The sequence below is a fragment of the Zea mays genome, chromosome 3, assembly GCF_902167145.1.
Source record: "Zea mays cultivar B73 chromosome 3, Zm-B73-REFERENCE-NAM-5.0, whole genome shotgun sequence".
In the NCBI taxonomy this organism is placed as follows: domain Eukaryota; kingdom Viridiplantae; phylum Streptophyta; class Magnoliopsida; order Poales; family Poaceae; genus Zea; species Zea mays.
In genome coordinates this window covers 16544627-16561732 of record NC_050098.1, presented here as the reverse complement: position 1 = coordinate 16561732, position 17106 = coordinate 16544627, and the positions used below count along the sequence as shown (strand labels likewise).

The window sequence follows — 17106 nt, the reverse complement described above, 5'->3', positions numbered from 1 at the left end:
AAAACCGCGCACGAGGGAGATGAGCTCACCAAGATCACCAAGCGGGAAACGATCGAGGGGGAGCTCGGTCGGTTCCGGCTTCGCAAAGGGGAGGAGCCACAACACATGTACAACCGGCTCAAGACCCTGGTGAACCAAGTGCGCAACCTCGGGAGCGTAAAATGGGATGACCACGAAGTGGTTAAGGTTATTTTAAGATCTCTTATTTTCCTTAACCCTACTCAAGTTCAATTAATTCGTGGTAATCCTAGATATACTAAAATGACCCCCGAGGAAGTAATCGGGCATTTTGTAAGTTTTGAGTGCATGATCGAAGGCTCGAGGAAAATCAACGAGCTTGACGAACCCACCACATCCGAAGCTCAACCCGTCGCATTCAAGGCGACGGAAGAAAAGAAGGAGGAGGCTACACCAAGTAGACAACCAATCGACGCCTCCAAGCTCGACAATGAGGAAATGGCGCTCGTCATCAAGAGCTTCCGCCAAATCCTCAAGCAAAGGAGGGGGAAAGACTACAAGTCCCGCTCCAAGAAGGTTTGCTACAAATGTGGTAAGCCCGGTCATTTTATTGCTAAATGTCCCATATCTAGTGACAGTGACCGAGGCGACGACAAGAAGGGGAGAAGAAAGGAGAAGAAAAGGTACTACAAGAAGAAGGGCGGCGATGCCCATGTTTGTCGGGAATGGGATTCCGACGAAAGCTCAAACGACTCCTCCGACGACGAGGACGTCGCCAACATCGCCGTCACCAAGGGACTTCTCTTCCCCAACGTCGGCCACAAGTGCCTCATGGCAAAGGACGGCAAACGGAAGAAGGTTAAATCTAACTCCTCCACTAAATATGAGTCTTCTAGTGATGATAATGCTAGTGATGAGGAGAATAGTTTGCGTTCCCTTTTTGCCAACCTTAACATAGCTCAAAAGGAGAAATTAAATGAATTGGTTAGTGCTATTCATGAAAAGGATGACCTTTTGGATTCTCAAGAGGACCTCCTCATTAAGGAAAATAAGAAGCATGTTAAGGTTAAAAAGGCTTATGCTCTTGAAATTGAGAAATGTGAAAAGTTATCTAGTGAGCTAAGCACTTGCCGTGAGATGATTGACAACCTTAGGAATGAAAATGCTAGTTTAAATGCTAAGGTTGATTCTCATGTTTGTAATGTTTCAATTCCCAATCCTAGAGATAATAATGATGATTTGCTTGCTAGGATTGAAGAATTAAACATTTCTCTTGCTAGCCTTAAGGTAGAAAATGAAAATTTAATTGCTAAGGCTAAAGATTTTGATGATTGCAAAGTTACAATTTCCGATCTTAGAGATAAAAATGATATTCTTCATGCTAAGATTGTTGAACTTAATTCTTGCAAACCCTCTACATCTATTATTGAGCATGTATCTATCTGTACTAGATGTAGAGATGTTGATGTTAATGCTATTCATGATCATATGGCTTTAATTAAACAACAAAATGATCATATAGCAAAACTAGATGCTAAAATTGCCGAGCACAACTTAGAAAATGAGAAATTTAAATTTGCTCGTAGCATGCTTTATAATGGGAGACGCCCGGGCATTAAGGATGGCATTGGCTTCCAAAGGGGAGACAATGTCAAAATTAGTGCCCTTCCTAAGAGATTGTCCAACTTTGTAAAGGGCAAAGCTCCCATGCCTCAGGATAACGAGGGTTACATTTTGTACCCTGCCGGTTATCCTGAGAGCAAAATTAGGAGAATTCATTCTAGGAAGTCTCACTCTGGCCCAAATCATGCTTTTATGTATAAGGGTGAGACATCTAGTTCTAGGCAACCAACCCGTGCTAAGTTGCCTAAGAAAACTCCTAATGCATCAAATGATCATAACATTTCATTCAAAACTTTTGATGCATCTTATGTTTTGACTAACAAATCCGGCAAGGTAGTTGCCAAATATGTTGGGGGCAAGCACAAGGGCTCCAAGACTTGTGTTTGGGAACCCAAAGTTCTTGTGTCTAATGCCAAAGGACCCAAAACCATTTGGGTACCTAAAATCAAGAACTAAACTTGTTTTGTAGGTTTATGCATCCGGGGGCTCAAGTTGGATACTCGACAGCGGGTGCACAAACCACATGACAGGGGAGAAGAAGATGTTCTCCTCATATGAGAAAAACCAAGATCCCCAAAGAGCGATCACATTCGGGGATGGAAATCAAGGTTTGGTCAAAGGTTTGGGTAAAATTGCTATATCTCCTGACCATTCTATTTCCAATGTTTTTCTTGTTGATTCTTTAGATTACAACTTGCTTTCTGTTTCTCAATTATGTCAAATGGGCTACAACTGTCTATTCACTGATATAGGTGTCACTGTCTTTAGAAGAAGTGATGATTCAATAGCATTTAAGGGAGTGTTAGAGGGTCAGCTATACTTGGTAGATTTTGATAGAGCTGAACTCGACACTTGCTTAATTGCTAAGACTAACATGGGTTGGCTCTGGCACCGCCGACTAGCCCATGTTGGAATGAAGAATCTTCATAAGCTTCTAAAGGGAGAGCACATTTTAGGACTAACCAATGTTCTTTTTGAGAAAGACAGGATTTGTAGCGCATGCCAAGCAGGAAAGCAAGTTGGCTCTCATCATCCGCATAAGAACATAATGACGACAGACAGGCCACTAGAGCTCCTGCACATGGATCTATTCGGCCCGATCGCTTACATAAGCATCGGCGGGAGTAAGTACTGTCTTGTTATTGTGGATGATTATTCTCGCTTCACTTGGGTATTCTTTTTACAGGAAAAATCTCAAACCCAAGAAACCTTAAAGGGATTCTTGAGACGGGCTCAAAATGAGTTCGGCTTAAGGATCAAGAAAATAAGAAGCGACAACGGGACGGAGTTCAAGAACTCTCAAATTGAAGGCTTTCTTGAGGAGGAGGGCATCAAGCATGAGTTCTCTTCTCCCTACACACCTCAACAAAATGGTGTAGTGGAGAGGAAGAATAGAACTCTTTTGGACATGGCGAGAACCATGCTTGATGAATACAAGACTTCGGATCGGTTTTGGGCGGAGGCGGTCAACACCGCTTGCTACGCCATCAACCGGTTATATCTTCACCGAATCCTCAAGAAGACATCATATGAACTCCTAACCGGTAAAAAGCCCAACATTTCATATTTTAGAGTCTTTGGTAGCAAATGCTTTATTCTTGTTAAAAGAGGTAGAAAATCTAAATTTGCTCCTAAGACTGTAGAAGGTTTTTTACTTGGTTATGACTCAAACACAAGGGCATATAGGGTCTTTAACAAGTCCACTGGACTAGTTGAAGTCTCATGTGACGTTGTGTTTGATGAAACTAACGGCTCTCAAGAAGAGCAAGTTGATCTTGATGAGATAGGTGATGAAGAGGCTCCGTGCATCGCGCTAAGGAACATGTCCATTGGGGATGTGTGTCCTAAGGAATCCGAAGAGCCTCCAAATGCACAAGATCAACCATCCTCCTCCACGCAAGCATCTCCACCAACTCAAAATGAGGATGAGGCTCAAGTTGATGAAGTAGAAGATCAAGCAAATGAGCCACCTCAAGATGATGGCAATGATCAAGGAGGAGATGCAAATGAGGAAGACAAGGAGGATGAGGAACAAAGGCCGCCACACCCAAGAGTCCACCAAGCAATCCAACGAGATCACCCCGTCGACACCATCCTCGGCGATATTCAAAAGGGGGTAACCACTAGATCTCGTGTTGCTCATTTTTGTGAACATTACTCTTTTGTTTCCTCTATTGAGCCACACAGGGTAGAGGAAGCGCTTCAAGATTCGGATTGGGTGGTGGCGATGCAAGAGGAGCTCAACAACTTCACTAGAAATGAGGTATGGCATTTAGTTCCACGTCCTAACCAAAATGTTGTAGGAACCAAATGGGTCTTCCGCAACAAGCAAGATGAGCATGGTGTGGTGACAAGGAACAAAGCTCGACTTGTGGCCAAGGGATACTCCCAAGTCGAAGGTTTGGATTTCGGTGAAACCTATGCACCCGTAGCTAGGCTTGAGTCAATTCGCATATTATTAGCCTATGCTACTTACCATGGCTTTAAGCTTTATCAAATGGACGTAAAAAGTGCCTTCCTCAATGGACCAATCAAGGAAGAGGTCTATGTTGAGCAACCTCCCGGCTTTGAAGACAGTGAGTATCCTAACCATGTCTATAAGCTCTCTAAGGCGCTTTATGGGCTCAAGCAAGCCCCAAGAGCATGGTATGAATGCCTTAGAGACTTCCTTATTGCTAATGGCTTCAAAGTCGGTAAGGCTGATCCTACACTCTTTACTAAAACTCTTGAAAATGACTTGTTTGTATGCCAAATTTATGTTGATGATATTATATTTGGGTCTACTAACGAGTCTACATGTGAAGAGTTTAGTAGGATCATGACACAGAAGTTCGAGATGTCTATGATGGGGGAGTTGAAGTATTTTCTAGGATTCCAAGTCAAACAACTCCAAGAGGGCACCTTCATTAGCCAAACGAAGTACACTCAAGACATTCTAAACAAGTTTGGGATGAAGGATGCCAAGCCCATCAAGACACCCATGGGAACTAATGGGCATCTCGATCTCGACACGGGAGGTAAGTCCGTGGATCAAAAGGTATACCAGTCAATGATAGGTTCATTACTCTATTTATGTGCATCTCGACCGGACATTATGCTTTCCGTTTGCATGTGTGCAAGATTCCAATCCGACCCTAAGGAATCCCACCTTACGGCCGTAAAACGAATCTTGAGATATTTGGCTTATACTCCTAAGTTTGGGCTTTGGTACCCTCGGGGATCCACATTTGAATTGATTGGTTATTCGGATGCCGATTGGGCGGGGTGCAAAATCAATAGGAAGAGCACATCGGGGACTTGCCAGTTCTTGGGAAGATCCTTGGTGTCTTGGGCTTCAAAGAAGCAAAATTCGGTCGCTCTTTCTACCGCCGAAGCCGAGTATATTGCCGCAGGCCACTGTTGCGCGCAATTGCTTTGGATGAGGCAAACCCTGCGGGACTACGGTTACAAATTAACCAAAGTTCCTTTGCTATGTGATAATGAGAGTGCAATCAAAATGGCCGACAATCCCGTCGAGCATAGCCGCACTAAGCACATAGCCATTCGGTATCACTTTCTTAGGGATCACCAACAAAAGGGAGATATCGAGATTTCTTATATTAACACTAAAGATCAATTAGCCGATATCTTTACCAAGCCTCTTGACGAACAAACTTTTACCAAACTTAGGCATGAGCTCAATATTCTTGATTCGCGCAATTTCTTTTGCTAGATTGCACACATAGCTCATTTATATACCTTTGTTCATATCTCTTTTATATGCTATGACTAATGAGTTTTCAAGACTATTTCAAACCAAGTCATAAGTATATTGAAAGGGAATTGGAGTCTTCGGCGAAGACAAAGGCTTCCACTCCGTAACTCATACTTCGCCATCACTCCAAGCAACTCTCTATTCTTTGGGGAGAAATGAGCATCAAAGAAAAGGACCGGACTTCGCCTTTGGTACAATCTTAACTCACTTATTTATGACCAAAGGGGAAGATAGCACTTCAAGGGCTCTAATGATTCCGTTTTTGGCGATTCATGCCAAAAAGGGGGAGAAATAAGCCCAAAGCAAAAGGACCGCACCACCACCACCAATTTCAAAAACTTGAGTGTTGAATATTTTATTGTGTTCAAAAGAGGAGAAAGTAGTATTTCAAACATGGTATATCAAAACCCTCTTGAACACTAAGAGGTGGATCTCTTCTAGGGGGAGTTTTGTTTAGTCAAAGGAGAGCATTTGAAACAGGGGGAGAAAATTTCAAATCTTGAAAATGCTTTACAAAATCTTATTCATTTACCCTTGACTATGTGCAAAAGAACTTTGAAAAGGATTTCCAAAAGAGTTTGCAAAAACAAAACATGTGGTGCAAGCGTGGTCCAAAATGTTATATAAGAAAGAAACAATCCATGCATATCTTGTAAGTACTTAATATTGGCTCAAATTCCAAGCAACCTTTGCACTTACATTTTGCAAACTAGTTCAATTATGCACTTCTATATTTGCTTTGGTTTGTGTTGGCATCAATCACCAAAAAGGGGGAGATTGAAAGGGAATTAGGCTTACACCTAGTTCCTATATAATTTTGGTGGTTGAATTGCCCAACATAAACCTTTGGACTAACTAGTTTGCTCTAGTGCATAAGTTATACAGGTGCTAAAAGGTTCACACTCAGCCAATAAAAAGATCAAGTTTTGGATTCAACAAAGGAGCAAAGTGGGAACCGAAGGCCCTCTGGTCTGGGAGCACCGGAGTGTCCGGTGTACACCGGACAGTGTCCGGTGCACCAGAGGACTCCAACGCCAACTTACCACCTTCGGGAATTTTCAGAGGCGACTCCGCTATAATTCACCGGACTGTCCGGTGTACACCGGACAGTGTCCGGTGCGCCAAGGAAGGTCAGCCTCAGGAACTCGCCAGCTTCGGGAAAACTCCAACAGCTAGTCCGCTATAATTCACCGGACTGTCCGGTGTGCACCGGACTGTCCGGTGCGACTCCGAAGCAACGGCTATCTCCGCGCCAACGGCTACCTGCAGCGCAATTAATGCGCGCGCAGCGCGCGCAGAAGTCAGAATCGCCCATACTGGCACACCGGACAAGGAACAGTACATGTCCGGTGTGCACCGGACACCCAGGCGGGCCCACAAGACAGAAGCTCCAACGGTCAGAATCCAACGACAGTGATGACGTGGCAGAGGGCACCGGACTGTCCGGTGTGCACCGGACTGTCCGGTGCGCCATCGAGCAGTCAGCCTCCCAACGACCACTTTGTAGGATCTAGGACACCGGCTAGAGGGGGGGTGAATAGACGGTTTTGACTAAAAACAACAATACTAAGTAAATTTAATCAATACAACAAGGGGAATAAATTTACTAGTGTCAATAAGTAAACAATGTATGAAAGACAACTACGGAGATTGAATACTTTGAAGAACAATAAGCAAAACACTAATCAATTGCAAGGCAATAAGTAATGCTAGAAGGAATAGACACCGAAATTTATCCCGTGGTATCGGTGATTTGCCGATCACCCCTAATCCACGTTGAGGTGGACTTCAAGCTCTCACTTGCTCCTCTATCAAGACACGACTTGATCTTTGAGCCAAGTGGACAAGAAATCACTCAATACCTCGATTCCACTAATGTCACCTTTGCCGCTCCGGCGAGGTAGGCGCGAACCCCTCACAATCAACACCGCGACTTCTCCACAATCTTCTTGGAGAGCTCGACGGAGACAATCACCCGAGCCGTCTAGGAGGCGGCAACCTCCAAGAGTAACAAGCCAACGACGCTTGCTCGGTGTACCACCTAGTGCCTCAAGGATCACCAAATGATGCAAATGCACTAGGAACCCTCAATCTCTCACTAGAATGCAATCTCAAGCAAAGAGTGTGAGAGAGTGAGTTGGAGGATCACAAATGAGCTCAATGTGTTCAAGGAATGGCTAAGAGAGCTCTCACACACGAGCTACCCTTCTATTTATAGCCCCCCATCTAAATCCAACCGTTATGTGCAAAGGGGGGCAATTCTGCGCACACGCGGACCGTCCGCGCCCTAGGGCCGGACGGTCCGCCGTACAACATAACGGCTATAATGACCGTTGAAACATGTCAGAGCTGTCTCAAAAGGTGTGTCCGGACTGTCCGCCCTTCAAGCCCGGACCGTCCGCGACCTGGCAGATTCAAACACCCGAGCCTCGGGTCAAACGGAGTTAACACGTGCGGACCGTCCGGCTATAATTCCCGGACGGTCCGCGACCTGAGGCAGTACTGTCCGGACTTGTCACCCGGACAGTCCGTAGTACAAATCGATAAAAACACACAGTCCCTGTTCAAAAACGAGTTAGACACATGCGGACCGTCCGCGCCTCACAGGCGGACCGTCCGCCTATAATTCAGGGACAGACCCGAAGCTACCTTTCTCTGGTCAGGACTGCGGACGGTCCGGCCCTAAGGCCCGGACGGTCCGCAGTGCAATAGAACACAGTGCCAACACAAATGGTCAGACTTCGGACCCTCTGGAGGATCGCGGACGGTCCGCCCCCAAGGGCCGGACAGTCCGCGCGACCAAGACTTCTCAAATTTCAAACATGCTCTTGAATGAACTTTTAACTCACGAAATGAGAAGCGCTGTTAGTCCTCATGCAAATGCAACTACTTGATGCTCTATGAGGCACTAAGTTTTACACAGATCTAAGTCATTGACCCCTCTTAATAGTACGGCTATCTAGCCTACTAATCCGGTCAGGTATCTTCTCTAAACTCCTCAAGACCGGCAAAAGTAAAACCTATATTATACCTTTGCCTTCATCTGATCCACAACCAATGCGTATGACTCTTCAACATTTCCTGTTCTATGTGGTCCAACCCTGCATTCTTATTTCTCCAAGAATCGTTAGTCCACAAGTAGTTGTCATTAATTACCAAAACATTACTAGAGGGGCCTAGATGATTCACAATCTCCCCCTTTTTGGTAATTGATGACAACACCACATAGTATATTAAAGAGAAGTTTAGTTTCTCCAAATCTCTCTCATACCTAAGGTATAAAATAGATTTTGGAGATGAGTTTCATAGGACTTATCTTGAATTGAAGTTCTGTCCAAAAGATAGATAAATCCCAATAGAAACTCAGTATGCAAGAAGGGCTCCCCCTAAGTGTGTGCAGGATTATTTGAAGTTGAAGATATAACACACATAATATATTAGAGCTTGATGGAGACTTTCCTACAAACATGGTTATCGAGACATACAAGCGATGATTCGTAGAGTGAGCGCAGCAATTATAATCACATCTCGATTAACCACACACAGAGTAATTTGAACTAAAACATAGTTCATCCCACAGAATATTACAGATAATAATCCACAGACATACGACATAGAGTTAATAGATCGAACCAAGTTCCAAATGCATAAGACATAAACTAAAACGGCACAAAAAAGATAAAATGCATATGCATGGTCTTAGTGTCCACATAGAACCACCAACTCCCCCTGAAGGAGACGCCTGACAACTTCTCATCACTTCTCTCCCCCTTTGGCATCAATTGCCACAAAGGAGAGGCCTTACTGATCACTCGGCGGAGGATGCATGTGGTAATAATGAGTGCGGAAGGTGTCAAACAGGGAGGAGAACTGGTCAAAGTCCTGCTGGAGCTGCTGCTGCCTCTGACTGATATCATGCATGTTGTCAGTTGTAGAAAGATTATCAAACTGACTGGAGAGAGCACCCATGTTATCTTGAAAGCTTTGTTGCATATTATTCAGCCTTGACATGATGGGATCAGTGACATTAGTGTGAATGTGATCACGAAGGTCAGAAAATTCAGAGTTGAGCACATCCCAGTTGTCGTCAAAGCGAGACCGCATGTCATCGAGGCGGTGATCCACATGTGACATCAACCCCTCAAATCGAGTATCAATATGAGCCTCCAGCCCTTGCTGCATGTTGTGAAAATAAGGATCAAAATATCCTGGAGCAGGCTCCCAATAGTGCTGAGGCTGAGGAGGAGGTGGAGGAGGAGGCATCTGCTGTTCCTCAACATTAGGCGCTGCTCCACCCTCATAGCCAGGGTCTTCCTCATCATCTGGGAATGGAGTGAGTGGCCTGGTGAGAAACCCTATCTCATTCTTAAAAGGCCTGAATGGAGTGTGGACAATCTCACATGGGCCCTCAAATCTTGTCTTGGATTTGATAAGAGCCATAATGTATGGAGCATATGCCAAGTTTTGATTCTTGTCCATCTTTAAATCATTAAGCTGCCTCATCATGAAAAGAACAATGTTCATGACTTCTCCATTCATAATGTGATGAATTATGTTCCAGAACTTCTCCCTGATTTTACTCTTATCACCACTCTTGGGAAGGATGGTGACTCTGGCAATCTTGTTGATGACAGCAGGATGATGTCTGAGTCCTGCTGTCTCACCAAATCTCCTGGGTATACCAAGTCTGGCTGGCTCATAAAACTGCACAAAATCCTCAAAATTGTCTTCAGTATAAAGATCCACTCCAGCAGAAATGGTGCCATAGTTCAGACTGTTGGCAGCTGCAAAGTCAGCAAAAGAAGCAGAGTAGCGCTTGAAGCCAGTCATCCAGGTGATGGATTCTTCTGCAATATCAATCTCTGAGGTAGCCAAGAATTGCTTAACAGCCATTTCATTAAAATCTGTGCGCTGCCCCATAAACTGATATAGTCCGCATGCCTCAAACTTAGGGATCAAACCCTCCATGACTGATTGACTGAGCAGGAATGACCAATCAATCACCTGATGCTTATGGAAATTAGTATCCACCAGGGTGCCCCAGAAAACATCAAACTGCAGCTGCGTGTGGAAAAACTGGATGTTGGTATCTGATGGCAGAGCATACTGATTCACAGTCCGTCGAGAGCAGTACTCAGTCATAGAAAATCTCCGCTTTGGGAAAGTCCATCCTTGGATATCAATGGGATAATCAGGATGAACATGAGGAAAATCTTCCGCATCCATGGATTCAGTGCCCCCAGCTGAGGATTGGGCTTCTGAATCAGTGGTTGGTACATAATCATCATCATTTCCTCGAGGGCGCTTGGATTTAAAGCGACCTGCAAGTTTCTTGCGTAGACCACCAAGACCACTGCAACAATGTGACAAACATCCATAGATGAATAATTGAAACCAATCACCATTTATAAAAGGAATGGAACTGTAATGCTCTGCCAGGGTCCGGACTGTCCGCGCTAGGGGGCCGGACGGTCCGCGCCAGAGGCCCGGACGGTCCGCGTCCACCAGGCGGACGGTCCGCGACCGACCAGGGGCGACTCCAAGAACCCTAGCCGCCACAAGTGTTCAATTTGATGGTTTTGCAGATAATACCCAGCCAAATAAGTTGAAAATTTTGCATAGCATTGATATTGAGAAGAACTAACAATCCCACCAATCAGATTTTGAAACCCACTGCTCAATTTCAGATCAGAGAAGAAACCCAAATAATCTCAAAGTTGATGAAATTTGATTAAATCCACAAGATTTGAAGATACCGTGATGAAGACATGTTGAGGGAATGGTGCAGCAAGCTGTCGGACTGTCCGCACGCAACTTCACTTCACGGTCCGCGCACACTCGACACAAGAGAGGATATAGCGAGTGGAGAGCAAGAGAGAACAACCGAATAGGCACAACTGGCAAGTCTGCGGGCTCTGGTCCTTTTTCTGCCCTGTCGCGGACGGTCCGCGCGGGGGCGGCGGACGGTCCGCGTCCTGATGACCTCAGACAGTCTGCGAGGCTGCTCGGACTGTCCATTGCTTGATGCTGCGGACGGTCCGCGGTCCATGGGCGGACGGTCCGCGGCCTGATACTCATTTTTCCAATTTCTGTCCACTTTCTGATTTTGAATTCCGAATCCGAATTGGTGCTCATATATGGACATTTTGACCAATCCAAAAGTTGGTATGCATGCATATACTTATGATGTATTTGAGAAATGCAAGATTTTTGAATTAAACTATCTAGAGTAATTAGAAATGAAAAATGCACAAATAATACCAAATAAATAGCACAAAAAAAACATACTTAGACCCAAGATGCAAGGCGACACATGTGTGATCAACTTCAAGTCACATTAGAGATATCGATCACATTCATTTCACTTCTTAGAGAACAAAATCTTGTTTCATCCAAAGGTTTTGTAAAAATGTCTGCTAATTGATCATCGGTGCCAATGGAATAAATAGAGATATCTCCCTTGCCAACATGATCTCTTAAGAAGTGATGCCGTATATCAATATGCTTGGTTCTTGAATGTTGGACCGGATTGGTAGCCAATTTCACCGCACTCTCATTATCACACATGAGAGGCACATTCTTGAAAATAATTCCATAGTCCAATAAGGTTTGTTTCATCCATAATAGTTGAGCACAACAATTTCCGGCCGATATATATTCCGCCTCGGCGGTAGATAGAGCAACCGAATTTTGTTTCTTAGAAGACCATGAAACAAGAGATCTACCAAGAAATTGACAACAACCGGAGGTGCTTTTTCTATCAACTTTGCACCCCGCATAGTCCGAATCCGAATATCCAATTAATTCAAATTGAGCACCTTTGGGATACCATAGACCAATATTGGGAGTATACTTCAAATATCTTAGAATCCTTTTAGCGGCCTTCAAGTGAATCTCTCTAGGAGAAGCTTGAAATCGAGCACACATGCATACACTAAACATAACATCGGGCCTAGATGCGGTAATATAAAGCAAACTACCAATTATTGAACGATAAAGTTTTTGATCAACTATTGTACCTCCTTCATCTAAGTCTAGATGACCATTTGTTGCCATTGGAGTCTTGATAGGCTTAGCATTTTCTAAACCAAACTTCTTGAGCATGTCCCTCAAATATTTTGATTGACTTATAAAAATTCCATCTTTCAATTGTTTGATTTGAAGGCCAAGAAAGAAGCTCAATTCTCCTATCATAGACATTTCAAATTCCTTTGACATCATTTTTCCGAACTCCTCACAAAATAATTCATTAGTAGATCCAAAAATAATATCATCAACGTAGATTTGACAAACAAATAAATCTTTACCAATTCTTTTAGTGAATAGAGTAGTGTCAACCTTCCCAATTTTGAAGTCTTTGGAAAGCAAGAAATCCCTAAGCCTTTCATACCAAGCGCGTGGAGCTTGCTTAAGCCCATAGAGAGCTTTAGAGAGCTTGAACACATGGTTAGGTCTTTTGGGGTCCTCAAAACCGGGAGGTTGTTCAACATACACTAGTTCACTAATCTTACCATTTAGAAAGGCACTCTTTACATCCATTTGGTAGAGCTTGATATTGTGTGCACAAGCATAAGCAAGTAGAATCCGGATTGCTTCTAATCTTGCTACGGGAGCAAATGTCTCCCCAAAATCCAATCCTTCAATTTGAGTATATCCTTGTGCAACTAATCTTGCCTTGTTTCTTACTACCACACCATCTTCATTGTGCTTGTTGCGGAACACCCATTTTGTACCAATAACATTGTGGTTCTTTGGTCTCTCAACAAGCTCCCAAACTTCATTTCGAGTGAAGTTATTTAATTCTTCATGCATTGCATTCACCCAATCAACATCAAGTAGAGCTTCATCTACACGGTTAGGTTCCATACAAGATACAAAAGAGAAATGTTCACAAAATGAAGCTATGCGAGAGCGAGTTTGAACACCCTTACTAATATCACCCACAATTTGATCAACCGGGTGATCCTTCACAATGGAATGATGAATTCTTGATACCGTTTGATAGTTGCTTGATGAAGCATTAGGAGAAACCGTAGGTCTTGAAGTACCTTGATCATGAGTATCCATGGTTTCATCGAGTGGTTTGCTTTGGTGATCTTCCTCATTTATAGTTGAGGATGAAGGAATAACAACCACACTATCTTCATCATCATCTTCCTTAGGTTTTATTTCACCAATGGCCATTGTTTTCATTGCATTTATCAATTGAGTTCCCCCAACATCATCGAGATTATCACTCTCATCTTGAGACCCATTTGTTTCATCAAATTCAACATCATATGCTTCCTCAATAATACCATGAGTTTTGTTGAAGACTCTATAAGCCTTACTATTTGATGAATATCCAAGAAGAAAACCCTCATCACATTTCTTCTCAAATTTAGAAAGCCGGCTTCCCTTTCTCAAAATATAACATTTGCAACCAAATACCCTAAAATATGAGATATTTGGCTTTCTACCAATGAGCAATTCATATGGAGTTTTCTTCAAGAGTTTGTGACAATATAGTCTATTTGATGAATGACAAGCGGTATTTATTGCCTCGGCCCAATAAGAATCCGATATATTATATTCCGCTAACATAGACCTTGCCATATCAATAAGAGTTCTATTCTTTCTTTCAACAATACCGTTTTGTTCCGGGGTATATTTGGAAGAGAATTCATGTTTGATACCCTTGTCATCACAATATTGATCAATTCTTGCATTTTTGAATTCCGACCCATTATCACTTCTAACCTTTTTGATGTCGAAATCAAATTGATTTTGAGCCAATATAGCAAATGACTTGAATGTTTCAAACACATTGGATTTGTCTCGTAGAAAATAAACCCAAGTAAATCTTGAATAGTCATCCACAATCACAAGACAATAAGAATTACCACCAATACTTACAAAAGATGTGGGCCCAAATAAATCCATGTGAAGTAATTCCAAAGGTCGATGAGTGGACATTTGACTTTTATTTGGATGAGTATTTGCCACTTGCTTACCGGCTTGACAAGAGCTACACAATTTGTTCTTTTCAAACTTCACATCTTTCAAGCCTCGAACTAAGTCATGCTTGGTTAACCGATTGAGTTGCTTCATCCCAACATGACCAAGTCTTCTATGCCATAACCAACCTAGTGAAGCTTTTGAAAATAAGCAAGTTGTGAGCTTTGCCTCATTAGATGAGAAATCAACAAGATAAAGATTTTCATGTCTAAAACCTTTAAATTTAAGATTGCTACCGTCAACACTAGAGATAATAACATCTTCAACTGTGAAATTGCAACAAAATCCTAAATCACATAATTGAGCTACGGAAAGTAAATTAAAGTTCAAAGACTCAACCAATAGCACATTTGATATAGAATGATCATTTGAAATAGCAATTTTACCCAAACCTTTAACCTTTCCTTTACGATTATCTCCAAATGTGATACTATCATAATTTGAGCAATCTTCCTCACTCATTTGGGTAAACATCTTCATATCCCCGGTCATGTGTTGAGTACATCCACTATCCAACACCCAATGATTCCCTCCCGCCTTGTAGTTTACCTACAAAAGGAAATCAATCTCTTTTAGGTACCCAAACTTGCTTGGGTCCTTGGATGTTAGTGACCAAGGTCTTTGGCACCCAAATAGCTTTCTTTTTGTTTCCAACAATTGAAGTACCAACAAATTTAGCATGAACACCTTTTGCATTATGAGAAAGAACATAACAATGCTCAAAACAAGTGGAGGATACATGTTTGAACTTGGGACAATTTTTCTTAACATGTCCCTTTTTGTGACACTTGTGACACACTTTGTCACATTCTTTCACAAACAATGTCTTTTGCTTTACAAAAGCATTCTTTCCTTTCTTGGGAACATATCCAAGACCTTCACGGTTGAGAGAACATCGTTGACTTCCCAATATGAAATCCAACTTCTTCTTACCACCATATGCCTTTTCTAGGTCATGAGTTAGAGTATTTATTCTATCCACTAACACTTCATTCTCAACAATAATTTTTGATTCATCAAGAGCAATATTATCATTGAGAGAAATTTTGCATTTATCACAAATAGAGTTAGTAGGTAGTGGTTCACTTGTAAGACTATCAAGTAAGTCACAAGTGACTCCAACATCCTTAGTGACCACCTCAACTTCATGCACAATAGATGATTTTTGAGCATCCGCAAGCTTCTCACAATTTTCTTTGAGATCATTGTGAGAGGTCTTGAGCTCCTCAAAAGACACTTGGAGGTTTTTATACAATTCCTTCAAGGCCTTAAATTTTTCTTTTTCTTTGTGCATGTAGTCATCGGCCTCACCTAACATTCTAACAAGATCATCATATGAATAGCCATCATCATCAACATCATCGATATCATCATCATCATTTATATCATTTAAATCGGTGATGATTTTTACCTTAGCATCTCCCTTTGCCATGAGACAATGGGGGGATGAGAAGAGTGAGGGAGCTTCCTTGATGGCAATTCCGGCATTAAGCTTGGATGAGGTGTCATCATCATCATCATCCGAGCTATCATCCGAGTCCCATTCAACTAAGTAGGCTTTGCCATCTTTCTTCTTGTTATAGTATTTCTTTTTCTTCTTGTCACTTTCATCTTTGCCCTTCTTCTTCTTGCTTGGACAATTCATGGCAATGTGACCGGGTTCCCCACACTCAAAACATTTTCTATCATTGAAAGCATTTCTTCTAGATGTTTGACCTCTTCTAGGTTGACCTCTTTTCATCTTCATGAATTTATTGAATTTCCTTACAAATAAAGCCATGTCACAATCACTCTCACTTTCATTTTCTTCATCATTGCTATCTTCCTTTTCAATTGCCTTTGAGGCCTTGGCTTTGAGAGCAATAGATTCATTTTTCACCTTCTTTGCCAAACTTAAAGCATCGGCTTGTGACTTCTTAAATATATCTTGAGTGAGAATTTCTCCCAATACTTCGGTTGGAGAGGTTGTAGATAGATCACTCCTTACTAGCATTGTCACAATAGTCTCATATTTCTCCGGAAGTGATCTAAGGAACTTGTGTGTGAAATCCACATCCGGTACATTAAAACCAAGTCCTTTGAGTTCATTTACAATCTCATTCAATCGATTGAACATATCGGATACACTCTCATCTTCTTTCATAATAAATTGCTCAAACTTCCCTTTGCACACATATAGTTTGGCACTCTTCACAATTGTAGTTCCTTCATGAATTTCCATTAGTTTTACCCAAATCTCATGAGCGGTTGTGAGATTCTTGATACGATTGAACTCATTTATATCAAGAGCATCATAAAAGACATTCATGGCTTGATCATTTGTGAGGATATTCTCATTATCACTAACTGATGGTTCATCTTCCTTCAATACAACAAATCCATCTCTAACAATTTGCCAAATTTTTCCACCCATTGCTCTAAGATGCATTGACATTCTTATTTTCCAATAATCATAATTGTTTCCATCAAAGTGCGGTGGCTTCCCAATGTGCACATTGTTGTTACTAGCCATATTGTCCCACTCCGGGATGATTAGATCCACAAACAATGGAGTCCTCGCCTCTGATACCACTTGTAGGATCTAGGACACCGGCTAGAGGGGGGGTGAATAGACGGTTTTGACTAAAAACAACAATACTAAGTAAATTTAATCAATACAACAAGGGGAATAAATTTACTAGTGTCAATAAGTAAACAATGTATGAAAGACAACTACGGAGATTGAATACTTTGAAGAACAATAAGCAAAACACTAATCAATTGCAAGGCAATAA

The 17106-nt window shown here is 42.2% G+C and overlaps 1 protein-coding gene across 1 annotated transcript; it reads right to left on the bottom strand.

Moving 5' to 3' along the window:
* Positions 1-8754: 8754 nt before the first annotated feature.
* LOC111591151 (uncharacterized) lies at positions 8755-11681 on the bottom strand. The gene is made up of 2 exons (XM_023302079.2): positions 11092-11681; positions 8755-10688 (listed from the first exon to the last, which is right to left on the bottom strand). The coding sequence occupies exons 1-2, from the start codon at positions 11103-11105 to the stop codon at positions 9137-9139; spliced, it is 1566 nt and encodes a 521-aa protein (XP_023157847.2). The 5' UTR covers positions 11106-11681; the 3' UTR covers positions 8755-9136.
* Positions 11682-17106: the final 5425 nt, after the last annotated feature.